The 24,165-nt window shown below is 31.7% G+C and overlaps 1 protein-coding gene across 2 annotated transcripts in view; it reads right to left on the bottom strand.

Annotated features, from left to right (window-relative positions):
• Positions 1-24,165, bottom strand: part of LOC145259147 (dnaJ homolog l(2)tid, mitochondrial-like) — a 90,898-nt gene that overhangs the window by 10,426 nt on the left and 56,307 nt on the right. For both annotated transcript variants that reach the window (XM_080116850.1, XM_080116851.1), the window contains exons 10-11: positions 20,684-20,799; positions 17,821-17,918 (exon numbers count right to left, since the gene is read on the bottom strand). In XM_080116850.1, the coding sequence (XP_079972976.1) occupies positions 17,821-17,918; positions 20,684-20,799 (214 nt within the window). The remainder of the gene's footprint in view (positions 1-17,820; positions 17,919-20,683; positions 20,800-24,165) is intronic.

Raw genomic sequence — 24,165 nt, 5'->3', positions numbered from 1 at the left:
ATCATCACTTCTGACGAGTAGTTGTAAAGCTGCATAATGGTCAAGTTTCTTTTGTGCACTTAAGCATAAGGAATTTACTCCTTTTAAGTTTAGACTGTAATTCTTGTATTTCTGTTGTAGTTCCCAGGTTTAACTCCGCTTCTACTCTAAGTTTTGCATTTGTTACTGTAAGCTTATTCAAATCCAATTCATCAAACAGGCTTGAAATAGTTTTACTTTCACATTGATCTTCTTGACCTTCAACAGAGCTTGTGTATCCTGCTGATTCTGCTTCATTATCAGCAGTAGAAAGTAGAAGATGTAGAATCTAATTCTTAGTGTTTTCCATGTCATTCTTTTGAAATTTAAATATGAGTCTTGGATCAAGGAAAGTGGACGTACAAGTTTTATCATTTAGATAAGATGCAAATCTTGTTTCCATTGATTCATTGAATTGTTCAACAGTAGTAAGGATTTCACTAAAGTCAGAAATACTAGAATTAGATTGGACAGCTTTGGAAAGAAATAACCTCAAGGCTAAAATTGTAGGTATTATCGATATGGTTGAAATTCTGTGACTTGCTTCTTTGGTGATATTTTTCAAATGGATTCAGTAACTGAACAATTTTCGTACAAGTCCTCAATGGTAAGTTGTTAAGGTAGAAATCTTAACACACATTACAAGAGCTTTTCATTGTTCTTAATTTATTTTCAGCATATAATATGTTGAATTACACCACGTGGTCACATCTTGAATAAGTTTGTTTTTCCAAATCAAGCTGATCCTGTATTTCAGTTAATTTACTAATTGCTAATAGAAAGCGATTTAAGTGAGAAACTGTATTTCTGTTATGCATGTAATGGTTATCTTTACAGCCTGAGTTACAATGTATGATAGTTATTTGAAATCTCTTTCTGACATTAGCAACTATATTTGTTCGGAATCCTGCAAGACTAAGAAAACTTTAATGAAGATTTTATCCGCATCCAGAAAATTGTGCAATTCTTCACTTATTATTGCACCTGTATGTGTACCAGGGAATGGGAACCACTTTAAGCACAGCTCTGCACTGTTTAAAGTCATTTAAAAACCAATGAGCTGTCAAACTTAGAAAGGGAGCATCATCAGTTGCAACTGTCCAAATGTCTGTAGTTCATAAAATATTGCTAATTTCAGCAAGAAACAGTTGAATTTTTGTTTTATTTTTGTAAATATATTGAAAATTATTTTGCAGTAAAGTACATTTTTGATGAAATGCTGTAATTTGACCAATAATTTTGCAATAAGCCTATTAAATGCAATGTCAGATGTTATAAAATATGGCTTAATATCAATAGCAATCATCAGATAATGGATCTCTTGTGACCTGTGATCATTAATATATTTTTGGCCAATATTGATTCTATAGTAGTTTGGTGTTTCACTGGAGGTTCATAGTTACTGCCACTTGTTCTTGGAATGTCTGTTCCTGAATATTCATTTTGCTTCCTTTTCTATTTGCAACCTTGCTTCTTTTGAACGAACTTTTCTAAACTGGTTTAACATATTTGTTATTGTAAAAGTTTTTTGCTGATTTGCTACCTTTTGATGTGATGGTTTGACATAACTTGCAAGCAGCTGCATTCTTATTCTTGGGATTGACATCAAAATAATTCCAGCAGAAACTGGTTACTATAATGGTTGAAGGTTGTTAATATTTAGCTAATTGTTTATATATTTAAATTACTGTTTGATATCTAATTAGTAATTTATCTCAATAAAATATACATTATCTAAACCAAAAACATAAATATATATATGTAATGGTAACAAGAGCCCAAAAATGAGGAACAAGAATATGACTGATGAAGAATGCTTTATTTTCAGTTCACACGTGGTCACAATTTATTGTACAATTCCTCAACATGAAAACTGAAAGATGAAGTAATAATTTTCTTTGACAAATGATTTAAAGTAAAAAAAAAAAAAAATGAGAATTTGATAGGAAGAGAAAGGATGGAAATTTTTCATATGGTTACATCTAATTGCCTCAAATTCAGTGCAGTTGTAAAAGTCTACATGTTAACAGCGCGTCGTGCCTGTTATTTGATATGTCTCTTCAGTAAATTTTAACTGGCAAGCAAAAGAGTGAATTAACTTCTCTTCCTTTCCCATATAATTAATATTAATATCATTTATGACAATAAAATTTGCTGATGAATTGTCATTAGAAAATCTATTAATCGTTCGATTATCAAAGGTCGCTTAATCAGAAATTGGTCAATTTTATAATCAGTACATCCCTAATTATAACCAAACGACAGCGCCATGAACGTTATAACCAAACGACAGCGCCATGAACGTTATAACCAAACGACAGCGCCATGAACGTTATAACCAAACGACAGCGCCATGAACGTTATAACCAAACGACAGCGCCATGAACGTTATAACCAAACGACAGCGCCATGAACGTTATAACCAAACGACAGCGCCATGAACGTTATAACCAAACGACAGCGCCATGAACGTTATAACCAAACGACAGCGCCATGAACGTTATAACCAAACGACAGCGCCATGAACGTTATAACCAAACGACAGCGCCATGAACGTTATAACCAAACGACAGCGCCATGAACGTTATAACCAAACGACAGCGCCATGAACGTTTATACTAGGGCGATGAGAACAGAATATTCTTATTGTTTTGTCTCGAGTATATATCCGACACAGACAATTAACTGAGAACCACATCACTCTATATAAAAGCATATAAGATATCAACAGATACACACTTGAGAGTCAAAACAATGAAAAGAATATGCTGTTGTCCTAACCCTAGTTATAACCAAATGACAGTGCAATAATTTAACTTTGAAAATCTTATTTAAAAAAGAAAATGAAAAATTCCTGAGCTATGCTATAAAATTAAAGGCGTAATGGCAGGTGTGTAGTAGTGAGTGGAGGATTCCAATACAATTACCGATTCTGATTTTTAAATCTATGAATATTTAGCTTTAGAGTTATTTTATAAACTTTTAGATTACCAGAAAAACTCATGTAATATGTGCATATATTTCCGCAAACATAAAAATACATGGGGAGGGGGGGGGGATATAGTTTAAAATCAATAATTATTTATCATTAGTACCAGCAGTGGAAAACTTAATTTTTAATAAAAACAAAACAAAAATTAAAGAACTGTTGTTTTAGCAACGGAAAATCAGATTGTTTTTCAAAATCAGATTTATTGTCCCAACACGAGTTCATTAGAGCTAATTGAAGAAAAAAGGAATGAACGCTTTCATTGTTTTGAGCATATTTGCTGGTGAATATCAGCAAAGGATGCAAAGGATAAAAAAAGCATCAACTAAGGTTCTAAAACCAAATAGTTTTAAATATTGAATCGCTCCTCTTTTTTTTTGTTTTTATATATACAATTAGAAGATATTTATCTCTATTTATATAAAGTTAGGTTTGTGTTCCAGCCGAACATTATGAATTTTCGAGCACAACAGCTAAAATGTAAGGGTGCATAATTTGGAGGGCAGAAAGAAGGGGTAAATATCTTTCATAAAAATTTAGATATTTCCAATTTGTGTGAAATTTTAACAATAGGTATTAATTAATTCACCATAGTTCAGTTTCTTTGGAATTTTTTTTTAGGAGATATAATAGACAACTTCTCATTTGAAACTTGAAATATTCCAGATTTGTATTAATTGGATCCATAATCATTCTACACAAATTAAGCAAGATTCCTTGAATTTCGATTTATTTTTAAGACACCTTGAATTCTACACATTGTCTAGAATCTAAACGCAGTTAATCAAATTTGCAATTATTCTAGACATAAAATTAATATCATTATATCTTAACTTTAATCTTCATAAAAGTGGTGCAAAACAGTTCTGTGTAGAACAATTAATGTTATTTGTTCCAGGATGAGTATTAGTCTAGTTTTTATACAAAAATGAAAGAAATATCATTTTAAGTAAAAAGTTGTTGATTCTTCACAATAATGCAACCACGCAAAAGTTTTTATAGTCCATTTCTTTTTTTTTTTCTTTGACACTAATAAACCCTAAGAATATTTTTGCATTTTAAAGCATAAAAATGTAGTTTATATCTTAATTTTTATAATACACTAATTCATGTTATGTTTCACCCACATTTTAAAATATGTGATCGTCCAATTGCAAAAGATGAAATGGAATCAAAAAAAAAGTAAGAGAAAATCAACTCGGTATCATTAAAAAAATAATTCTGACTTTGCTCATTTTAAAATGAATTATTCCAAAATTGAATTGTTGTAAAAATCTCTTGAATTCTTTTTATTTTAATACACGTTAGTTTAAAAAAAAAAATTTTAATTACATTTATTGGTTCTTTTCCAGAATTCCCCCCCCCATATTATTAAAAACAAAAATAAAGAAAAATCTGTATGATGTAGGTACTCATGACAAAAATATATTTCAAAAATCATGTCAATTGATTAAGTAGTTTTATAAAGAAAATCATTTTTAAGCGATTAATGAGAATTCATAGGCATTACAAACTTGAACCGAGTTATCTCCCTTTTGCTCTTTAGATTATTTTCAAAATGGCTCTTCTGTTACTTTTGATTTTCTTATTTAAAAAGAAAACTAGTTGATGAATTTGTTATTTTTTGCAACATTTTTATTTCATCACAAGTACAAGCATCATACAAATTTATCTTTATTTTTGTTTGATATAGGGGAGTTTTGGAGAAGAACATTTTTTATTTTATTTAAAGAATATTTAACTGACAAAGAAAATAATTTTATGAAAAAAGACAATTTTTATTAATATTAAACTTGACATTAATTTCAAGGTAAATATCATCTGTAGTAAATTATGCAAATAGATGAAGAAAGTATGAAATGTTTACGTTTCTCACTAGTTTTAAATATTACATGTTGAAAAAAAAAAAAAAAGTTTCTGATTACTAGATGTAGAACAGTTGAATTAGCAGGTTCAGATTACAGGGGAAGGTCAAGGAACACATGGAAGGAAGTAATAAAAACGGACCTGACGAGAAGATAAAGTCCTGGCCAGAAATAAGTTATTTTGAAAGTCAAATTCTTAAAGCCGTTCAATGCATGCCAGCATGTAAAACAAATATTAAACTGAATATGCTAAGATTACATAATGCGTTATGTTAAAACTATGGTAGCACAAAATGCTCATTATTGTGCTGTTTATGAGGCTTCATGAACATTATTATTTGTGTACTAAACCTTAAATGTCTTGTGCAGTCACAATTTTTCATATGCATACAACACAACACCTAGAATGGCATAACATTTTTAAAGAATTGGATGCAAGTAGTCATTGAAAGTAAAAAAACATGTGGTGCTTGTGAAGTATTCCAGGTTTTCAAACATTTCAGATACAAGATTAAAATTGAAATTAGTATAGATTGTTAAAATTACCAAAAATTAATCCCGTAGAAGATGTACTAGATCTAATTTAAAAAGATCTTGATGAATTGCATTTGTTATTTACAACTGCATCTATTTGCATTTTAATCAATTTTTTTCCAGACAGTTTCCTAAATTCAATTTGTTTTAATAAAGAAAATAAACATTAAAAGACACTGAGTGTAGATGGGAGAAGGGGGGGGGGACAGGAAGTGCTTCTTTGATGAAAAGTCACCTATTTAATCCCCTCGTTAATAATTTGAAGTTTTAACTTTTACAGCAAAATCATTATTTTCAGAGTGAACTGTCGTAAAAGGGAAAAGGAAGGTAAGACTAGACAGTGAGAGGAGAGAAGGGAAACCAAAGAGAAAGAAAGCTAAAGCCACAGACAGGAAAAAAATGAAGTCATATAGCAATGAAAAAAATAATGAGATAAAGCTCTAAAACATTTTCAGAAATTAGTCTTCTTACTATTAAAAAAAATAAATAAATAAAAAAATTGAAGAGCTCTATTGATTTAAGCAGAAATCTGCTTATTTCTGGATTAAAAATGAAAAATAAGCAAAATTTCACTAAAAAGTGGAGATCCCATTTCTGTAAAATAAAAATTTATCAACTCTTCGAAACTGCATTTTAATAAAAATTAAGTTTTGAAGACAAAATTTCAATGACAAAAGTTAAAATTAATAAAACTTTGGTCCTTGTCTAAAATTCAGCTTATATTAAAATATGAAAATAAAATGATCTGTATGATGTACGTAGCCATGACACAACAAAAATTATCACATGCCAACTACTTGATCAATCTATGATTTTTAGAATATGATATATTTGTTTCGTTACAGATGCATACATCAGATTTTATTTTTATTTTTTGAATATTGGGAATTCTAGACATGAACCAAAATCTTTTTCATAGCAGTATTATTGTAAAAAATGAAAAAAAATTGTAATTGTTTGCATAGCTGTTCAATTCATATTAGATTTTGAAAACAAGTCTGACAGATTAAAATTAGTTATAATAAAAGTGGAAAAGGGCTGCACAACCATGCAACAATCAAAAACAAAGTTACAAGAGATGAAGGAAAGGAGCAGACTAGGAAAAATGTGTGACAAATGGAAGCAACAAAAATGTGTTAAAAAAAAATGTCAACTTGCATAAAGAAATACTGAAATGTATAACGCACCAAACAAAAATGTTTTTTTAAATGACAGACATACATGATTACTGAATTTCACTGTTTGATTTTTTTTTGGGGGGGGGGGTTGCTTTTCTTTAAAATTTCCGCAGTAAAATTATATATGTGTGATGAACTTGTGTCCATCTGTGGATATAGGTTTAAAAGGTAGCTGCCGATTGGTGATAATGATGGGGTTGGAGTAGTGAAAGATAGCAAGTCAGAATTTGGATTTGTTAGACTAAAAGTGAATCAGGTTAAAGTTATGTTTTTTTCAAACAAATCTGGGTTTGCTGGTTTCTGGCATATAAACCCTTTTAAGTTATTTAATGCTAAATTCAGTAAATTTGGTGATTAGTTTCCAAATCCTGTAGAAATTCACCAAGAGGAGATTTATTTTAAATGTAGCAGCATAAATTATCCATCTCTTTCTCTCTTCTTAAAGAAGAACTAAATGAAGAAAAAGGTTCATAATTTAAACTTGTCTAGGCATTGTTCCATTAATTTAACAACAGCTGGCATTGTTCAAGTAAAGAAAAAAAAATGCCTTTTTTTTGGGGTGATATAATCATTATCATTGAAAGAATAACCCTGTATAAAGAGATTTTTTTTTAAAAGATCCAGAAAATTACAAGCAAAGCAAAACAAAACCAAAATGAAGATAAAAAAACAAAAAAAGTCACATTGGCAAAACAAAGTCCGTTGAATAAAAATCACGCAGAAATGATTGGAAGATTCCTCAATAAGAAATGTTTTTCTTTTTAACTAGAGAGTCACAGTTTATCAAGGCCCAGAGGCTATTTGAGAATAAGAGAAATGAGAAAAGGCCATCCCACCAAATTTCAGAGTCTACAAATATGGAGATTTTCAAAATTGAAAAAAAAAAAAAAAAAACATAGATGGACTGTGGAGCAAAAGACTTTGTAATATCGAAAAATATACTAAAATATGTGAACAAGAGCAGATAATTGTGTTATTGTTTCTATTTACAAAGAGCTGCTACAAAGAAAAATAGAGAAAGAAACAAACTTTACACACTATTACTCCAAGAGGACGAAACAACTATCAATGAACAGAGTTTCATCTCCTCTACTTTTGCTGATTGTAAACATTACATTTGCTATTTTCTTTTATGGCATATCAAACCTTTTTGGATTATTTAATGTTGAACCTGGTCAATTTGAAAAAGTTTTATGGTTAAAAGTTTTTGTATATTCAAATGTTTATTTATAGTGTTTAGTTTGATTGTTTTGTAGAGAAAATTTGTTGTTTTTGCCTTTGCCAACTCGATGCTGACCGACAATTTGCAAGTCTTCTAGATCTTTTTCTAACAAGATACCCTGAACTGTGCTCATCCTCAGTTCAGTTTCCACTAGGATCTTCTGAGGACTCAAATACAAAATATAACAAAACTCCAAAATAATGGCTGACTGTGACAGTTTCCAAACATTTATATTGGAACTAACCCTACGCTATGTTTAAAAAGAATGCATCCACTATAGCATCCAATTTAACCGATTAGTTATACATCAGCATATACAGCTACATCCCCTTCAAGAAATTCCATCTGAAACCGAAGACAGCCATAGTACACCCCTGAATGTGTTGCCGCCATTGGACATAAAAATTACTTCAATCGAATAAAGAAATTGACGTTTTGAAACTAAAGCCATCTTCAAAATAGCCAGCAATCACTGCAAAAAGATTATAGAAAACACAAGAATCATATGCTCAATTTATCAAGTCCAAAGTAGAATAGAGGCTTGGCTCCCACGAGTTTTGGCGAATAGCAAACAAGGTCCTGATCAGATATGCACCTTCTATCCTGACCATCAATGGGTCTGAGGTGATTTTGTCAACATTTGATAAAGCCAAACTCTTTGCTAAGAACTTTACATCACTTAGCCCTATGCAATCAAGGCCACCTACCTCCTGAATTTCCTCTCAAGGCCGAAAATAATCTGAGCAACATCCACATATGTTCATGATGTTCCCACACTCATCAAGAACATGGATGCTAGCAAACCAATTCATCTTGACAATATTCCAGGCATAATACTCAAAAAGCTGCAACCAAAACACATTCTTGGAAAACCATTCAATCAATGCTTAAAGGAGAAATGCTTCCCAACACTACGGAAAGCGTCAGTTTGCCAAATATTCAAAAATATTAGAGATTGGTCATCTGCTTCTCAGTTCAGACCAATTAGTCATGTGTGCCATGAACAAGTTGCTTGAGTCTGCGTTCAATAAATTGCCAAGCACCTCAACAAAAACAACCTACTTAAGGACAAGCAATATGGTTTCCATCCTGCGAAATCTATTGATGTACTGACTGTAACGAATCTATCGAAGAGGGTTTCTACTCTAGAGCAATAGCCTTTGACATATGAAAGGCATTTGATAGGATTTGGCATAAATGTCCACTTTACAAAATTTCCAACTATGAAATATCTGGAAATGTATTCTCAAGCTTTCTCTCCGATAGGTTTTTATAATTGTAGATGGGCATAAGTATCGATGCTGGTGTGTCTCAAGGATCCATCCTGGGCCCAACCCTCTTATCTTCAATTTTATAAATTTTTCTGGCATCTTTCCTTTTTGAAGAACATTTGAAAGTTCAGTCCCACATGCTCCCCTCTTAGTGAATTGGCAAGCTGATCTTCCCTGGGCACCATTTTACAGACACCCAGTAGTTGTACTGCATTTCACACAGAGCAGCAATGTCAACCTGCAACCACATACCATCAAATGGTTTAGTTGACTGCAATGCTTCAATAATGCTTTTATTGTCTACAAAAGCTGTGACTGACAGGCTGCACAGCTCTAGAGTTAAGAGATTGGTTATCAGCTCTCTATAGTATATTGCTGCTTCTAAACCTTCTTGCAAAACTAAACCTGCTGCTGCTATTGTTGGTCTAACAACTCATCTTTTTAGCCTGCCAGCCTATAAGGTAGCAATTTTCAAACCTGTCCTTCAATCATAACAGATAAGCCCCAACACTGCCCTTTCCATCATTCAAGTTTTCAAGAGCAGCATCTATAAAAAAAAACAAAAAATTAAAAAAAATAAATAAATAAAAAACTCCCAATTGTTAGCCTCATTTCCCCTTAGCTGTGCGTACGGTAGGGTGTATTTGATTTCTTTTAAGCGTCCAATTATTTTTATTGCTCGCATCAAGCCATTGACTTATTGCTTGATTGAGCTTAGTGCTCATGTCAACCATTCCAAAAGCTAGATCTGGTCTTGAACCTTGCACGGCCCAGTTTAGTTGACCAACTATTCTTCGGTATAGTGTTTGCTCTTTTGGGTTGAGCTTTGACTGTGCATTCCTAAGGAGAGGAGCTCATTTCGGACACTAAAAAAAATTGTTTTGCACCATCTTTGAGGCCATATAAGCCATGCGTCAGTTTCCAAATGAAACCTTTAGGAGTGTTGCTCTCTACTGGTGGTTAATGTACACAACACGGTCAGATTTCTCTACCTGCAGAAATGCATATCTGTTATCTTGACTCTCCATCTTCTAGAGGCAATAATGAGAAATGTTCTTTTTTCGACTGTTGGGCTATCCTTAGCAAGGAAACAATGTTTCTCAAACTCACGAGCTATCAAACGTACCTTAACAATGCCATCTTTAGAAGTGGTTACCCATCTAGTGGATATGGTATTTTGGCCTTTGTCTCCAATATGTGTGCAGAAATCTAAAAGATTTCGTAATTCTACTTGTTTAGCAGAGTTACACTATGGTAGTTGTGCTTTATATGTGTCCTCTGTAACATGGACAAGTTCATTTTCATCCGGCTCTTCTGAAACTTTCTATTCAACTTTCTGCAAATCTAAACTCCTCTGCTCCCTACTGCTATTATCCTGAACATTGTACCAGTCCTTGTTTTTTTTTCAGTATTCTTTCCAGCCTTCCTTAAAATGGTAGCTGAAACCCAGTTTTCTGAACCCGATAACTTATACTGGATTTACATTTTTTTTTTTTTTTTTTTTTAATTTATTTTCCTGGATTCAACATCCTTGGTTTGGTTCTTTGGAGTTTCAGTGAGCAGGTTGGTGGGTGCCATATGGGAAGAGTTTCTGTTAACACAGTGGCAGGCACCACAGTAGGAGCTTCCTTTCTTTCAGCTACCACCTGATCTTCAGTCATAGATTTTTTTTATTACTTTCCACAGGTGTTTCACTAAGACCTGGTTTCATTTTGCAGAATCTATTTGGTGAAACTCTCACAAGTACTCCATCATGCCTAACGAAAATGACTGTCATCCTGGAAAACTACCTTCCCTGATCCGAGCCATCATTCTTTTCCATCCTGCTTGTAAAATACCAAATCTCCATTCTGGAAAACCTGTTCTGATTTTGGATCTTAAAGCATGTCTAATCCTTTCACCTACTTCAGATTAGATGCAAGCTTTAGGCGTTTCATGTAAAGCTTTCAAATGCTGAAAAAATATCTCGCTGCTTGTTGCGGTTACCCAGTTTGCATCATGTTGGGCAAGTTTGGATTTTTTCTGAATACTTGTTGATGACTGCTGAATCCAGTGTACATTTCTAAGGAGTTTCTTGTCATGTTAGGAGTGTTCTAGGCTGTATTCCACTATTCTCAGCTTCCAATTTTAGCTGCATCATATCGATTATGGCATGTACACGTTAACAGAGTTCATTCTGAAAAGGACTCATTCCAGCTGTGGTGCATACCCTGATGTTGAGGATCGAGGTAACTTCACATTTTCTGAGCTGAATTCCCCACCGTTGTCAGTCATCAATAATTCCATAATACCAAATACTCAAACGCAATATTTCATTAATGCATGAATGACAATTTTTTTTTGGTCAATAAACACTGATACCTGGACCACATGTCAACCATGTGCATTATCCAACAGCCTTTGTACTGTTTGAGATCCATCACAACTTTTTCATTATATGATTTTGCCATGGGCATTGACACCACTGGTCTAGAGGGTGTTTTTGCATACACCTGGCATAATTGACACTTGACATTATTTCCTGCAAGAAATCTTCATATTGGGTGAGCAAACTAACGATGGAACTTCAGGTGAGTTCATTTTCTGTGTCTGAAACATTTAGTTCTCCAAGCTGAATTCACTTCTGGACAGTATCTGTTTTATCAATAGGGATACAATAATGCCCTAATGATGTGAAGTTCAGTGAAACCTCTTTCCCCAAGATCATTGCAGTGTCATTTTCCAAGTCCATCTTAACTTTTGCCTTTTTCATTCAGGACCTTCACAGCAAAAGAGGGATATCTGAATGAACAACATCTGTTCTTATATATTGTTTCTGACCATGTGAACTGGTATCCTATTCAACACAAGATTTAAATTTTTCTCCGTCCCTAAATTTAAAAAACTTTGTACCCCTCTTGATGAATAATTTTGTTTTTATCAGTTCCATCTAAAGAATCCATGTAGCTGTCTATCGTGTTCAGCCACACACTGTACTCGAACATGCACAATCTAAAACTGCACAGGTTATAGCTTCAACACCAAGTTGTGATATTTTCCTGTTTGAACAGTGAACAAAACAGCATTTTCTTCTATAATATTTACCTTAGACATATTTTCCCAACAGTCAGGACATTTAGCTATCATGTCTATAAGACCCACATGATCTGCAAGTAGTCCCCATCAGATCCGATGAGATTACAGTCATCAGGGAACTTTTCCGTCAAGTGTCTATAAGATCCACATGATTTGCAGTTTAAAATATTCCAGTCGACATCTGTAGGATTTATAGGTTTGGTTCCTCTTTGGGAAAATGCAAAACTAGATCCTCAGTTATCTCTTCTAGGGTGATAACCTCTTTTCAACATAGCCAGCAGCCAACAAAGCTTCATTTTCAGCAAGGAAAGCCAGTTCAAATCTGACAATTTTTTTATAAGCACCGTTTTGCTTGCCCATATAGTGTGCCTCTATTTTCATAATCCATACCAGTAAGTACTAACAATTTTTCTTTGTCAGAAATCTTGGAATTTCATAAAAGTTTGAAAGCCAGAATTCTGGTGGAAGCTTCATATTCTTTTTTCTATTTTCCGGTATTTATCATCAAACAGGCCGTTTTCTTGCTTTAACTCATCGATAGATAATCGTGAAGAAACTTTTTCTCATATCTCAGACTCAGGCAGAGAAAGAGCCACAGCAATGCCAGCCCTTGTTTTATGTAATTCCGATATTTCAGACCAAGCCAAAATATCCACTTTATATAATTCATAGGATTTTGACTTGTAAAAAGTAAGACTAATTCTCTTAGTCATTTTGTTTATCTATTTATACCAGAAACACTTTTTTTTTTAAGCAAACCACTTGTTCAGAATTGAAAATAAATTTTTTAAAAAATGGAATTTACGAACTCCCATGTTGAGAAAACATTAAAGTTCCTTGTTTCATTTATTATTTTTTTTTTAAAAGAATGAAACTTTTTTTCCTTTTACGCATGTTTTTTTTCTCTGCTCTTTTTTTGTTTGTTTTAATCCATGCTGACTATAGTTTTTTGGGGGGTTTTATTGTATGCTCGAAGTGTTCGTTATATTTTCTTCACAAAACTACACTCTGCTACCATTTGTTAATCTATAGTATTAAAAGAAAAAACACAATGCTAGGGTTTAGAAACGGACATTTTATTTCCTTTACAACACAACACTATCTCCTCCAGATACTCTCTCCCACTTTACGGGGTTGGCTCCTCCTGATCCACTCTTTTTCTCCCAGCACCTAATTGCAAGTACATAATGTTGTCATTTCCCCTAATGTGCGACTGAAGACCATTTGTGAATTTAATATTCCCTAGACATTTCCTCTTTTAGGAGAAACCAATTAAACCAACCAGGGTGAATGTCATTAATTTATATGTCTTTATTAATAAAATTGTGTGGACATTTCTCAAGCAATACATTTCTTTCATCTGCATGACATTTTCATTTTACTATTAACTAGCGGGGGTACCCGGCGTTGCCCGAGTGTTTGTTTCCGGGACCGGGGGGGGGGGGGGGGGGAGTTTTAAAAAATGTTATGGTAGGTAAGTAGGAAGGATCAAACCCGGAGTAAAAGTAGGAAAATAAAGTGTGAAAAAAAAAAAAAAAAAACATCTGCAACGTTAACAGTTCAGCCACCAAGAAAAGTCCATTCCAGTTGTTTAGGAAAAAAAAAAAAAAACGACTATGGTAGGTCGGCGCGAACGTGAAAATATAATGTGAATTGTCCAGCATGCTAACCACTACGCCACAGAGCACTGCAGCTTAGTTTAGTGATTTTAAATAACTTCACATGAAAGAACTACGAAGCCAAACCGGTGTTCTCTTCTCAACTGTTCCTTGTGAACGATCCCCAAACGGTGTTAAGTGGTGGCAGGGGGAGGAGGAATTTATTAGAGAGAAAATATTTTACCACTTCCATTGATCTTAACTGATTTTGGCCGTGACTTCTCAGCAGAAAAAGTATAGAAATCTAAGATTATCGAGGAATTTGAGAAATAATAAGCCTATAACACACCTCAGATATTGTTCTGCCGTTTGTGCATATTATATTTGCATGAAATATCTTGATTTTTAATCCTATTAAGGTCAAAATCCGATGGGAAAAAATGAGTTTATTTTATTTATATAGAGATAATTTAAATATAAGATGCCGTAGTGCTAAAACTTTTTAAAAATCATTTGTTTACAAAATTAAATATACCACAATGCATTTCGATTTCTTAAAAAATAAAAGAGATAAAAAATAAAAATAAAAGATAAAAATGAATTACTTTGTAAGCCTTTGAAAGGAATTTGGAAGTATTTAAACTGCCAAATACAAAGTCATTTCTGGTTTTCAAATTTCTAGCCCAATTAGTTATAGTTTTATAACAATTTGGGGGGTTCTGTTTAGAATTCCCACATGTTAAAAAAACAAAAATAAAGAAAAATCTGTATGATGTACGTACCCATGATGTAAGAAAAATATATTTTCAAAAATTCACGTTAAATTGATCAAGTAGTTTTATTTTTATAAAGAAAAGAAGTTTTAAGCAAATAATGGGAAATCGCAAGCATTACAACATTAGTCATTATGAATTATTTTTGATCCACCTCCTTTGTTTTGTGATTATTTTTTGTTTAAAACAATTGTAAAATTCATTCTTTTTATTTAAAGCTACTTGATTAATGTATATGATTTTTGGAATATGATATTTTCGTTTCATCACATAATACAGATTTTTCTTAATTTTCATTTGTTAATATAGGAGGAATTCTGGACTATAACTTGGTTGAAGTAATAATTTAATGATCAAACAATATAACTAAATTTGAATTTTATTTTTAAAAATATGCATTAAAGTATTTATAGAATTTAAATTTATATAAATGTTTTTTAAATAACATCTGTGCATTGTTTTATCTATTCAAATAAAAAAAATTTTAAAAAAAAAAAAAAAAGTAAAGAGGGATGATGGAGTAAAAAGGGTAGGGAGGTTTTTTTTTTTTTAATTTTCACCCAAACATGCCACTTTGAAGTAAGGGGCTTCCAGGTAACATCAGATAAGAACAAGTAGTTTTATACGTAAAAACTAGCAATCACTATTTAAGTTACTATCACAATTAATTTAATAAGATGAATAGTTTCCCACTTATATTTTATAAGATAAATCTTTTAATTAAAAAGTAAAAATGTTTTAATTTTCTAAAGATTTGAATAGCATTGTTTTTTATTTGTCATATTCATTACTGATATAAAATGAATTTTAAAATTCAAAGAAAATTGCTGCCCTCATTTTGTTTCAGGATTGTTTTATAAAAAGATCAGTTGAGTTATTTTTACTAAAACAGTTTTGCAGCTTCAGCTCTCTTGTTTAGAAAAAGTTTTGTCAAGTTTTGACGCTGTTATAACAGAAAAAAAAATTATTTCTGATTAATATTATATACAGATGCACAAGCAGGTCACCTAGCGTTGCCTGGTCAAAAAATATGCATAAATTCATGCAGATTTCTTATTATTACACGAGTCAATTATTCTATGGATTATTATCCAATATATAATAATGTGTTTACAAGTTATAAAAATAACTGACTTGAGTATCATCCACTAATAACGAAATGAGAACATTTTGCACTCCAGCCTTAGTCGTTATTTACCTCTCCAGCGTTGTGAGCATCTGAACTAACGACAGATGAATAAAGAAAGGTTAAAAATTAAGCGACTTTGAACTATGAATGTTTCATTTTGCACATGTGCAAAACTAACAGCAGGAATAATGCTTTATTCAACTTACCCTACTAAATTCTAAATATTATAGAATATAGCAGGGGTAGTTGAATAATCTGCATAAATTAAAATATATTTAAGTGTATTTTACAACCGGGCAATGTTGATTAACACCAGGCTAGTACTTACATAATTCCAGTTTCATTTTAAAACTCTACATAAAAAGTCTTTGAAATGATTTTTTTTCAGAATCGTTTTATTCTTTAATAAAATATAATCAGAATATATTTTTTAAGTCCTTATTTTGAAAAAATATTTTCAGAATGATTTTATATAATAAAATATATTTTAAAAGTTTACATAGTCTTTTCTTTAAAATGAAAAATGAAAAAAATTTAAGTAAAAACTAAAATACTTGTAATCAAAATTTTTCTAGTCAAATTTTAAAATTTTTAACATTTCGTTAAAAATAAAAACCATCCTGAAAAAGAAGCATTTCAAAGTAAAGATTACTTTTTACATAGAATTTTAAAATTAAACTGGAATTTACATAAGCATTAATCAGAAGTCTTTTCTTCAGTGTAATACTGGTAAAACTTCTGCTAAACAAAAAGCAGAAGTTAAAAAGAAATTGTTTTAGTAAAAATAATCCAAATTGTGAAAATATTGCTTTTTGTTTTTATGAAAATATAATTCTGCACACGACTAATACGAGAAAATAATGGAGAAAAAGTTGAAAAACACTACTGATGGCAAAACTAATAAAAAGAGAGAAAAGGCAGTGTATTTAATATTAAAGTACTCTAGCCACAAATGGAAAAAGAGTTAAGATTAATCTCTAATAGGAATCCCCAAGAACTAAATTGGGAAGGTGCCAAGAAGCAGAGATCAATTCACATTTATTTTCATCATAAGTCTAGTAAATATCTATATTTATAGAAAAAAAAAAAGACTTTCAACAATATAATGAAAAGGAACAATCAATCATTTAGTCTCCAATTAAATGTTTTCAGAATGTTTTTATTTTGTACATAGAATTCAATTGTTTCAACTCAATGTTTTTGCTAACAATTTGGTCGATTACAGACTGCAATTGGAATTTACCAAAAAATCTGCATTCACGTAAATTCCATAAGGTTGATATCACCAAATTTCTTTAACATCCAAACAACTCGCCTCTTTGTAAAAAGTTGTAAATGTTTGTAAAAATACAAACGTCTAAAATTTTACCGATAATTTTCTGATCTTATAAAATAATTTAATACCTTATAAAAAACTCAAATTTTCAATTCAAATCCATTTGTGTTTTAAAAAATCAAAATGAATTTCTGTTGGTATTTTCCTAATCCAGGATTACTTATTTAACAGTAAAAAGTGCGGAGTCATTACTCTCGAACATTTTTACTTAAAATTATATTTTATTTAAAAAAATACTAAATAAATTAGTTATAGCAAGTTGACTGGAACATATGAAATGGTGAATGGTGAAAGGGGGAAAAAAAAAAATCACCAGCTTTGAAAAATCCAATATGTCTCGGTTGGGTTATTTCCCTTAGTTCGATATTATAATTTCATACTTCTCTCCCTTGTAATCTTTTCCAATTTCAGGATTCCATACAGTTTTTCTAATATGATCAGTTTTTTTTATATTCACCATTTCACATACACTTAGAAATAAACATTATACCGGTTGTGATAGGAGCAACTGACCTAATAAAAATGAATCTTCAGAAATACTTAGAAGCAATCCCTGAAAGACCAAGCTGTAAGAAATACAGATAGCAACTATAAAGGGAACAGTATCTATTCTTAAAAATCGTGACAAAATCAAGTGTTAGCTCCAGGATGATCTCTTAAAATTAACTTTGTTTTTTTACAATAACATTATTTTAAATAAAAAGTTGCTTTGGAATAATACAAAAACTCATTTCACTGTAAATAATTAACACCTATACTACGAATCTTACTTAATCTGACCCTATAATAGAAAGGTAAAACAAAGTTTCTATAAGTAAAAGTATTTACTTACCAGAGGTTGTATCAACCACACCACTAACAGTACCATTAACTTCCTTATCGATTTCGGCATAAGCTGAAATAAGGCTTTTCTGTGCAGGCGTTAAAAATCTGGAAAAAAGGGAAATAATGTCATCTCAAATTTTTAATAAAAATCAATTTTGAAAAATTTGAAAACCACAAAACTGAATTTCCAATAAAAACCAATGTTATTTATATAATTTGTGTTAATTTCAACTAAAACCAATGTTATTTATTTAATTTGTGTTAATTTCAACTAAAACCAACGTTATTTAATTGTCATGTCAATTAGTAACTCATTAGAATATTTTTACATAAAATATGTACTTTCACAATTCCACAATTTGTTCTGAACCATGAGGAAGATTAAACCTGAACAGTATAGGAAGATGTGTACAGAAGAATAAACACTGAAAGAATGGATGAGAGTTTTCGTGTTAGATGAACAGTTGAGGAAAACAGAGTAAAATATGGGAAGAAGCGATAAAACTGCAGAAAAGAGGGATAAATAAGAACATGACAGAGAGAGTTTATTTTGGAAGTCAATTTCTTAAACATATCCAACACAGGTCGGCATGTAAAACAATGTCAAACCGAATACGATGATTGGAAAAGGAGAGAATTTATTGGCTAGCGTGATCATATGACGTAAGAGTTTGAAATCAAATGCAACAAAATTTCAGCCAAACTACATATGTAATGTTCGGATAAAATATAGCAAAATGATCCCCCATTCCGTATAAAAGTAGTCCTAGTTAAAGAATTGAACCACCTTTAGCAAATAAAATCAAGTTAACATTAAAGTGTCAGCATCACATTCTTCAAGAGATACAAGTTCTAAGTCTCAAGAGAAAATCTAATTCCATATTAAAAAAAATAATAATATATATATAAGAAATTCCATATTAAAAAAAAATATATATATATATATATATATATATATATATATATATAAAGAAAAATCTGTATGATATGCACACACAAAGAAAAATATCATATTCCAAAAGTCACATAAATTAATCAAATAGTTTTATTTTTATAAAGAAAATAATGGTATTTTTTTACGAACTGCCCCAGCATAGTATAACCCCCCCCCCCCCCCATGTTATGAACGGTTTTCGGAATAACCCCCACTTCCCAATGTTAAGAACGGCTTTTGAGATAGGGGGAAATATTCCAAAAGTTGTTCTTAACATGGGGAAGTTGGGATGTTTATATTACGCTGGGGCACGTCGTAAAAATTTACCAAAATAATTTTTAAGCGGTTAATGAGAATTTGTAGGTATTATAACAAATCTAGAATAATTTGAATTAACTCCCTTTGTTTCTTGAATTTTTTTAAAATGGTAGATGAGAGTCACTCCTTTAATATTCATAAAATGTGATTTACTTGTTTAAAAATAAAACTACTTGATCAATTTAGGTGATTTTTGGAAGATGATATTTTCGTTTTGACATGCAACATAATAGAATTAGAAAATGAAATTATCTAACATATTTATTAATGAACAAATTTTTTATTAAAAGATTTTTTTTTTAACTTTGTTCGCCCTCCAAATATGGGGGGGGGGTACTGTGAAAGGGCCAGTCTTATAGTGAAGTAAGTGGTGGAGTCTGGAGCAAGATGTTTGTTCACATCACATTTAAATTGCTGCATGTTGATAGTGTTGAGGAAACATAGCAGGATAGAATTCCAAAGGTAAACAGTTCAAAAAAATAACTTTTAAAGTAGGAAATCTGGCACCTAGGAACCTTTACAGTGAAAGGGTGGGACATTATCGCTACTTGGCAGGAGCTGAAACCCATGAACTTCACAGTTGATTAACTTGGATCAATTCTCTTTGCTTCAAAAACAATGAGTTTGTTCAGAAAAAATTGGCAGATTTTTCAACTCCCAATTATGTTGCTAATTTTCTAAAATACATTACAATTGTTCGGCACTATTTAATAAATTTAATAATTTCTTTAGAATACAGTTTTAAAACATAAGCAAAAAATGAAATGGAAAAACGTGTATACTTTCTACTAGAAGTTCGATCTTTATCATAATTTTTCACCAATATCAAGGAAGTGATCAGTCAGAAGACAACCAATTTAGTAAAAATGTGGAATTTCCTTCAATAACTTATAATCTTGAGTTTTGTTTAATAAAATTAATCTTTTCTCTTCATAAATATACAATTCTTTCCTTTGTCCGATTATAAGTTTTTTTTTCAGGTTACAATTTTCAATAATAGACAACAAAGTCCTACATCTGATCGAATTTTTCCGGGTTGTACTCTGAACAAATCCGTCATGGTGGAAATTTTGACAGAATTTCAACAATGGATTTATTTCAAATCTGATGTCTGGATCTGATGCGCTTCAGTAAGCAGCATGTAACAATTTCTGCCTAACAGTTTTTGAGTTGTCGACATTTGCATGATATAACTTTGGAAGATATCTGAAGAAGTATGGCTCAGATAAGATTTTGTTCTATTCTTATGTTGTCAGACAAATGTGTGCAGGTCTCATGCACGGCTTGTGTTCTTGTTCTTTTATAGAAGTAAAAAAAAAAAATTAAAAAAAAACTGGTTATTTTGCCATCTAATTTACATTAATGTGTGTAGTATGTTTAGATACATGTAAATGAGATGGCAATGCTTGCTGAAAAATGAGTCAGTCTTTCTATTTAATAAGGTATTGGTAATTGCTTAGTTTGTATTAGGCTATAAGAATAGTGAACACAAGCTCACAATATTGTCCGACAACAGAATTCAATCTCACAACTGGCTGATTAGAATATAAGGTAATAAAAATTCTGATTGAAAACATTTAAAATCTTTTTAAAGAATGTTGAAAAATGAGCTACTCACCTTGGTATTGAAATCCGTATATGCACATAATGATCTCCAAAACCAGAGCTATTTACTTTAGAAATACCTTTTCGAGATAATGTGATATAATCATGCGATTGGGTACCTGATGGAATCTGAAAGAAAAATATGGAAACGTTTATGTAAGGTTATAAATTTTTCATTTAGTTGTTGCACACATGTTAGGAATATTTTATTTTCTTCACACATAACCATATTAAAAAAAAAAATAGAAAAATTAATAATACAATGTTCCACAGTACTGAATGAAATATTACAGAAATTAATACAAGTCTGTGAATGAAAATTTCAATATTGATGCAAAGAAATCAATCATATGAAGCATCATTTACACTATATTTTATATTAAAAATCAAAACAATGATAGCATTTGAAATGAATAAATTTTTTTTAGGCTAAAAATTTCAATAAATATATTCTAAACGAGACTTTCTTTGTTTCTCTTCATTTTGTTGGTATTAAGCCACATCATGGAGACAGAAAAATGTACGTTAAAGATGATAGTTTAAAGTTTGGGTTTGTATTTTAATAAAGAAATTGATCACATTTTATGAAGCATTATCCAAGTATAAACATTTTATATCAAAAATTGAAAACCTGAATTAATGATGCAATTTCAAAACTTGACTTTAACACTTTGACATATATATATACACAGGTTAATAATAATATTAAAAACAAAAAAAAAAAAAACACAATTTTGGGAAAGTTTTATTATAGCAGATCCCATAATCTGTGAGAGTATCCATTAAGCTAACAAAGAACACTTTACCCATTAACAATACACATGAAAAAATTGAAATTGTTTAAAATCTTTCAAGAGCATTATGATCTAAGAATATTTTTTAATTTTTTAAATCTAATAAAAAATAAAGTTACAACTATTTTTATGCCTCACACATTTATCTTTATGATTATATCTGATAAAAAAACTGGTAGTAGGCAAGCAGGCTCGAACCCGTGATGTGAAGGTGGAAAAGAAAGTGAAAGAAAACCTGACATCTTACCCCTATTCCATGACGCGACCGGAAACGTAGTGTTAACGCAGCCTATATATCTATAAAAGTGAAAATGTGTGTGTGTGTGTGTGTGTGTGTGTGTGTGTGTGTGTGTGTGTGTGTGTGTACATACATACATTTCCCTATCAAATAACTGTCAATTTTAAGTATAGAGACTCAAGATTTGACATAAGGAGTATTAAGATTTGGGAAAATCTTAATCAGTTTTTGGCCAGAAATTTGGCTGTCAAGGGGTCAAAGTTCATCCATTTGACCTTTGAGAGCTCTACCAAACTCCTCCTCCTCCTCCTCTAATTTGGGATCTAAACACTTGAAATTTTAAATGTAGGTTACTTGGACATGGATCAAACTTTATAATTTGGATTGAGCCCCAATAAATGTTATGGGGTTAAAATTGGAGTCAAAGTTAAAAAAAATTGACCTCTGCGGTTTCTACCAAATTAGTCTGCTTATTTCTGGTCTAAACATTTGAAATTTTACATAAAAGGTATTCACAGATAGGGCAAGCTTTTTAATCAGTTTGGGTCGAAAATTTGAGCTCCCAAGGGGTCAAAGATCGAAAGATTTGACCTTTGTGGTGTCTAGCAAACTACTCAGCCAATTTTGGGTCTAAGCATTTTAAATTTATATGTGACATGTATTCAAACATGCGGCAAGTATGGGGGGAAAATTTATCTGTGTAAAAAAGTCAAAGTTGAAAAGGTTGACCTTTGCAGATTCTACCAAATTTCTCCGCCAATTTTGGGTCTAAAACACTTGAAATTTTAGATGTAGAAAACTCTGATATGGGTAAAACTTTATTTTGATTTGAGACTAAAATAATAAATGTTCAAAGTGGTCAAAATTGAGGTCCAAGTTACAAAAAATTTACCTCTGCGATCTCTATGAAATTACTCAGACAATTTTTGGTCTAAACATTTGAATTCTTACATAAAGTGTATTCCCACATAGTTATGCTAGGGCCCGAGCAAAGCCGAACTGCTAGTTAATCAAAAAGATGACTTGCGGAAATGGCATTGCTTTTAAACCTCCCACAAAGATAGTTTTTAATATGGGGGGAAATTAACTCCCCCAAAAAGGGGGCACTCTGGCAGAATCCAAATAAATAGTAATTGTCTCAGTATGAAGGGTTTCTCCTACATTGACCAAGGACCAATTACAGAACAGATACTACTCGGCTGGAAGGCCAGGTACCAATCACTTTCGTTCGATTAGTTTCGCTTTATTTATACAAAAAAGGCAAACACTCGAAATGAGAGAATTTAAAAAAGATAGAAACAATGTGTTTGCAAATCTGAGATATTACGATCAGGGAAGTATTAGAAAATTTTTCCCTGAATCTGCCCGACGCAAAAAGCCCATTTTGCCTTTTATATTATTTTTTACATGTGAACACACTAAAAAGTTTGACGGAAAATGAGAGAGAAAGAGAGATGGATGGGTTATTTAACCAGCATATCAACCTTTGTGGGTCATTTAATGCTGAGGAGGTTATTTTGTTATGTTTGTTTGTTGTTTATTAGGTAATTTGATTTTGCTGGAAAGGTTGTTTGGTTGTATTTTGTTTGTTATTTGGGTTTTAGGTTTTTCTGAAGTGTTTATTTGGTTATGTTTGTTTGTTGTTTATTAGGGTTTTAGATTTTGTTATATAATCTTGTTTCTCTTAGGAATTTCAGGATATTGCCAGGGTCCACTACGTGAAAAAGATCTTTTAGACTACCTTCACGGTAGTACCTCATTCGTATCTGCTGGAGATCCACGCAGTCTATCAGGATATGTTTCACGTGTAAAGCTCATGACATGACACACAGAATGGGTCCTCTTCGCCTTTTAACAGGTATGAGTGAATGATCCTATTTGAAGTCTTGTCATTACTATTCCTTCTCTTCTTGTCTTTTCCCAGCTAGAGGTCCCGCCCTCTGTTCTTTTCCCGAGGTTGGGCTTCACCTGCTGGAGCTTGTTATTCTTGCAGGCATTCCATGACTCCTGCCACTTGGAAGTAATGTATTTGTTGATAAGAGGTTTGTAATCAGTGTGAGGTACTTTTGTATTGCTGATATTCATTTTTAAAATTTTTTTGCTGCTGTATCAGCTTTTTCGTTGCCTTTGAGTCCTATGTGGCTGGGAATCCAGCAGAATACGATGTCAGTGTTTTTGGAAAGGGAGACGATTCTTTCCAGGAGGTTTATGATTAAGGGGTTGTTCAAGTTTTTGTTATTTAATGACGTTAAGACTGAAAGTGAATCAGATAATATTAAGTATTTGTTTGACTTGTTTTTTTGGATGATGTCTAAAGCTAGGTCTATGGCTGTTGATTCAGCACTGAAAATTGAGCAGTTGTCTGGGAGACGTTTTTGTAGTATAATGTTGTTAGATATAGTTGCACTTCCAGCTTTGTTTAGTTCTTTGGAGCCATCTGTGTAGATGTGTGTCCAGTTTTGA

The sequence above is a fragment of the Euprymna scolopes genome, chromosome 34, assembly GCF_053919585.1.
Source record: "Euprymna scolopes isolate OS-2025 chromosome 34, ASM5391958v1, whole genome shotgun sequence".
Classification (NCBI taxonomy): domain Eukaryota; kingdom Metazoa; phylum Mollusca; class Cephalopoda; order Sepiida; family Sepiolidae; genus Euprymna; species Euprymna scolopes.
This window is presented reverse-complemented; position numbering and strand designations above follow the sequence as displayed.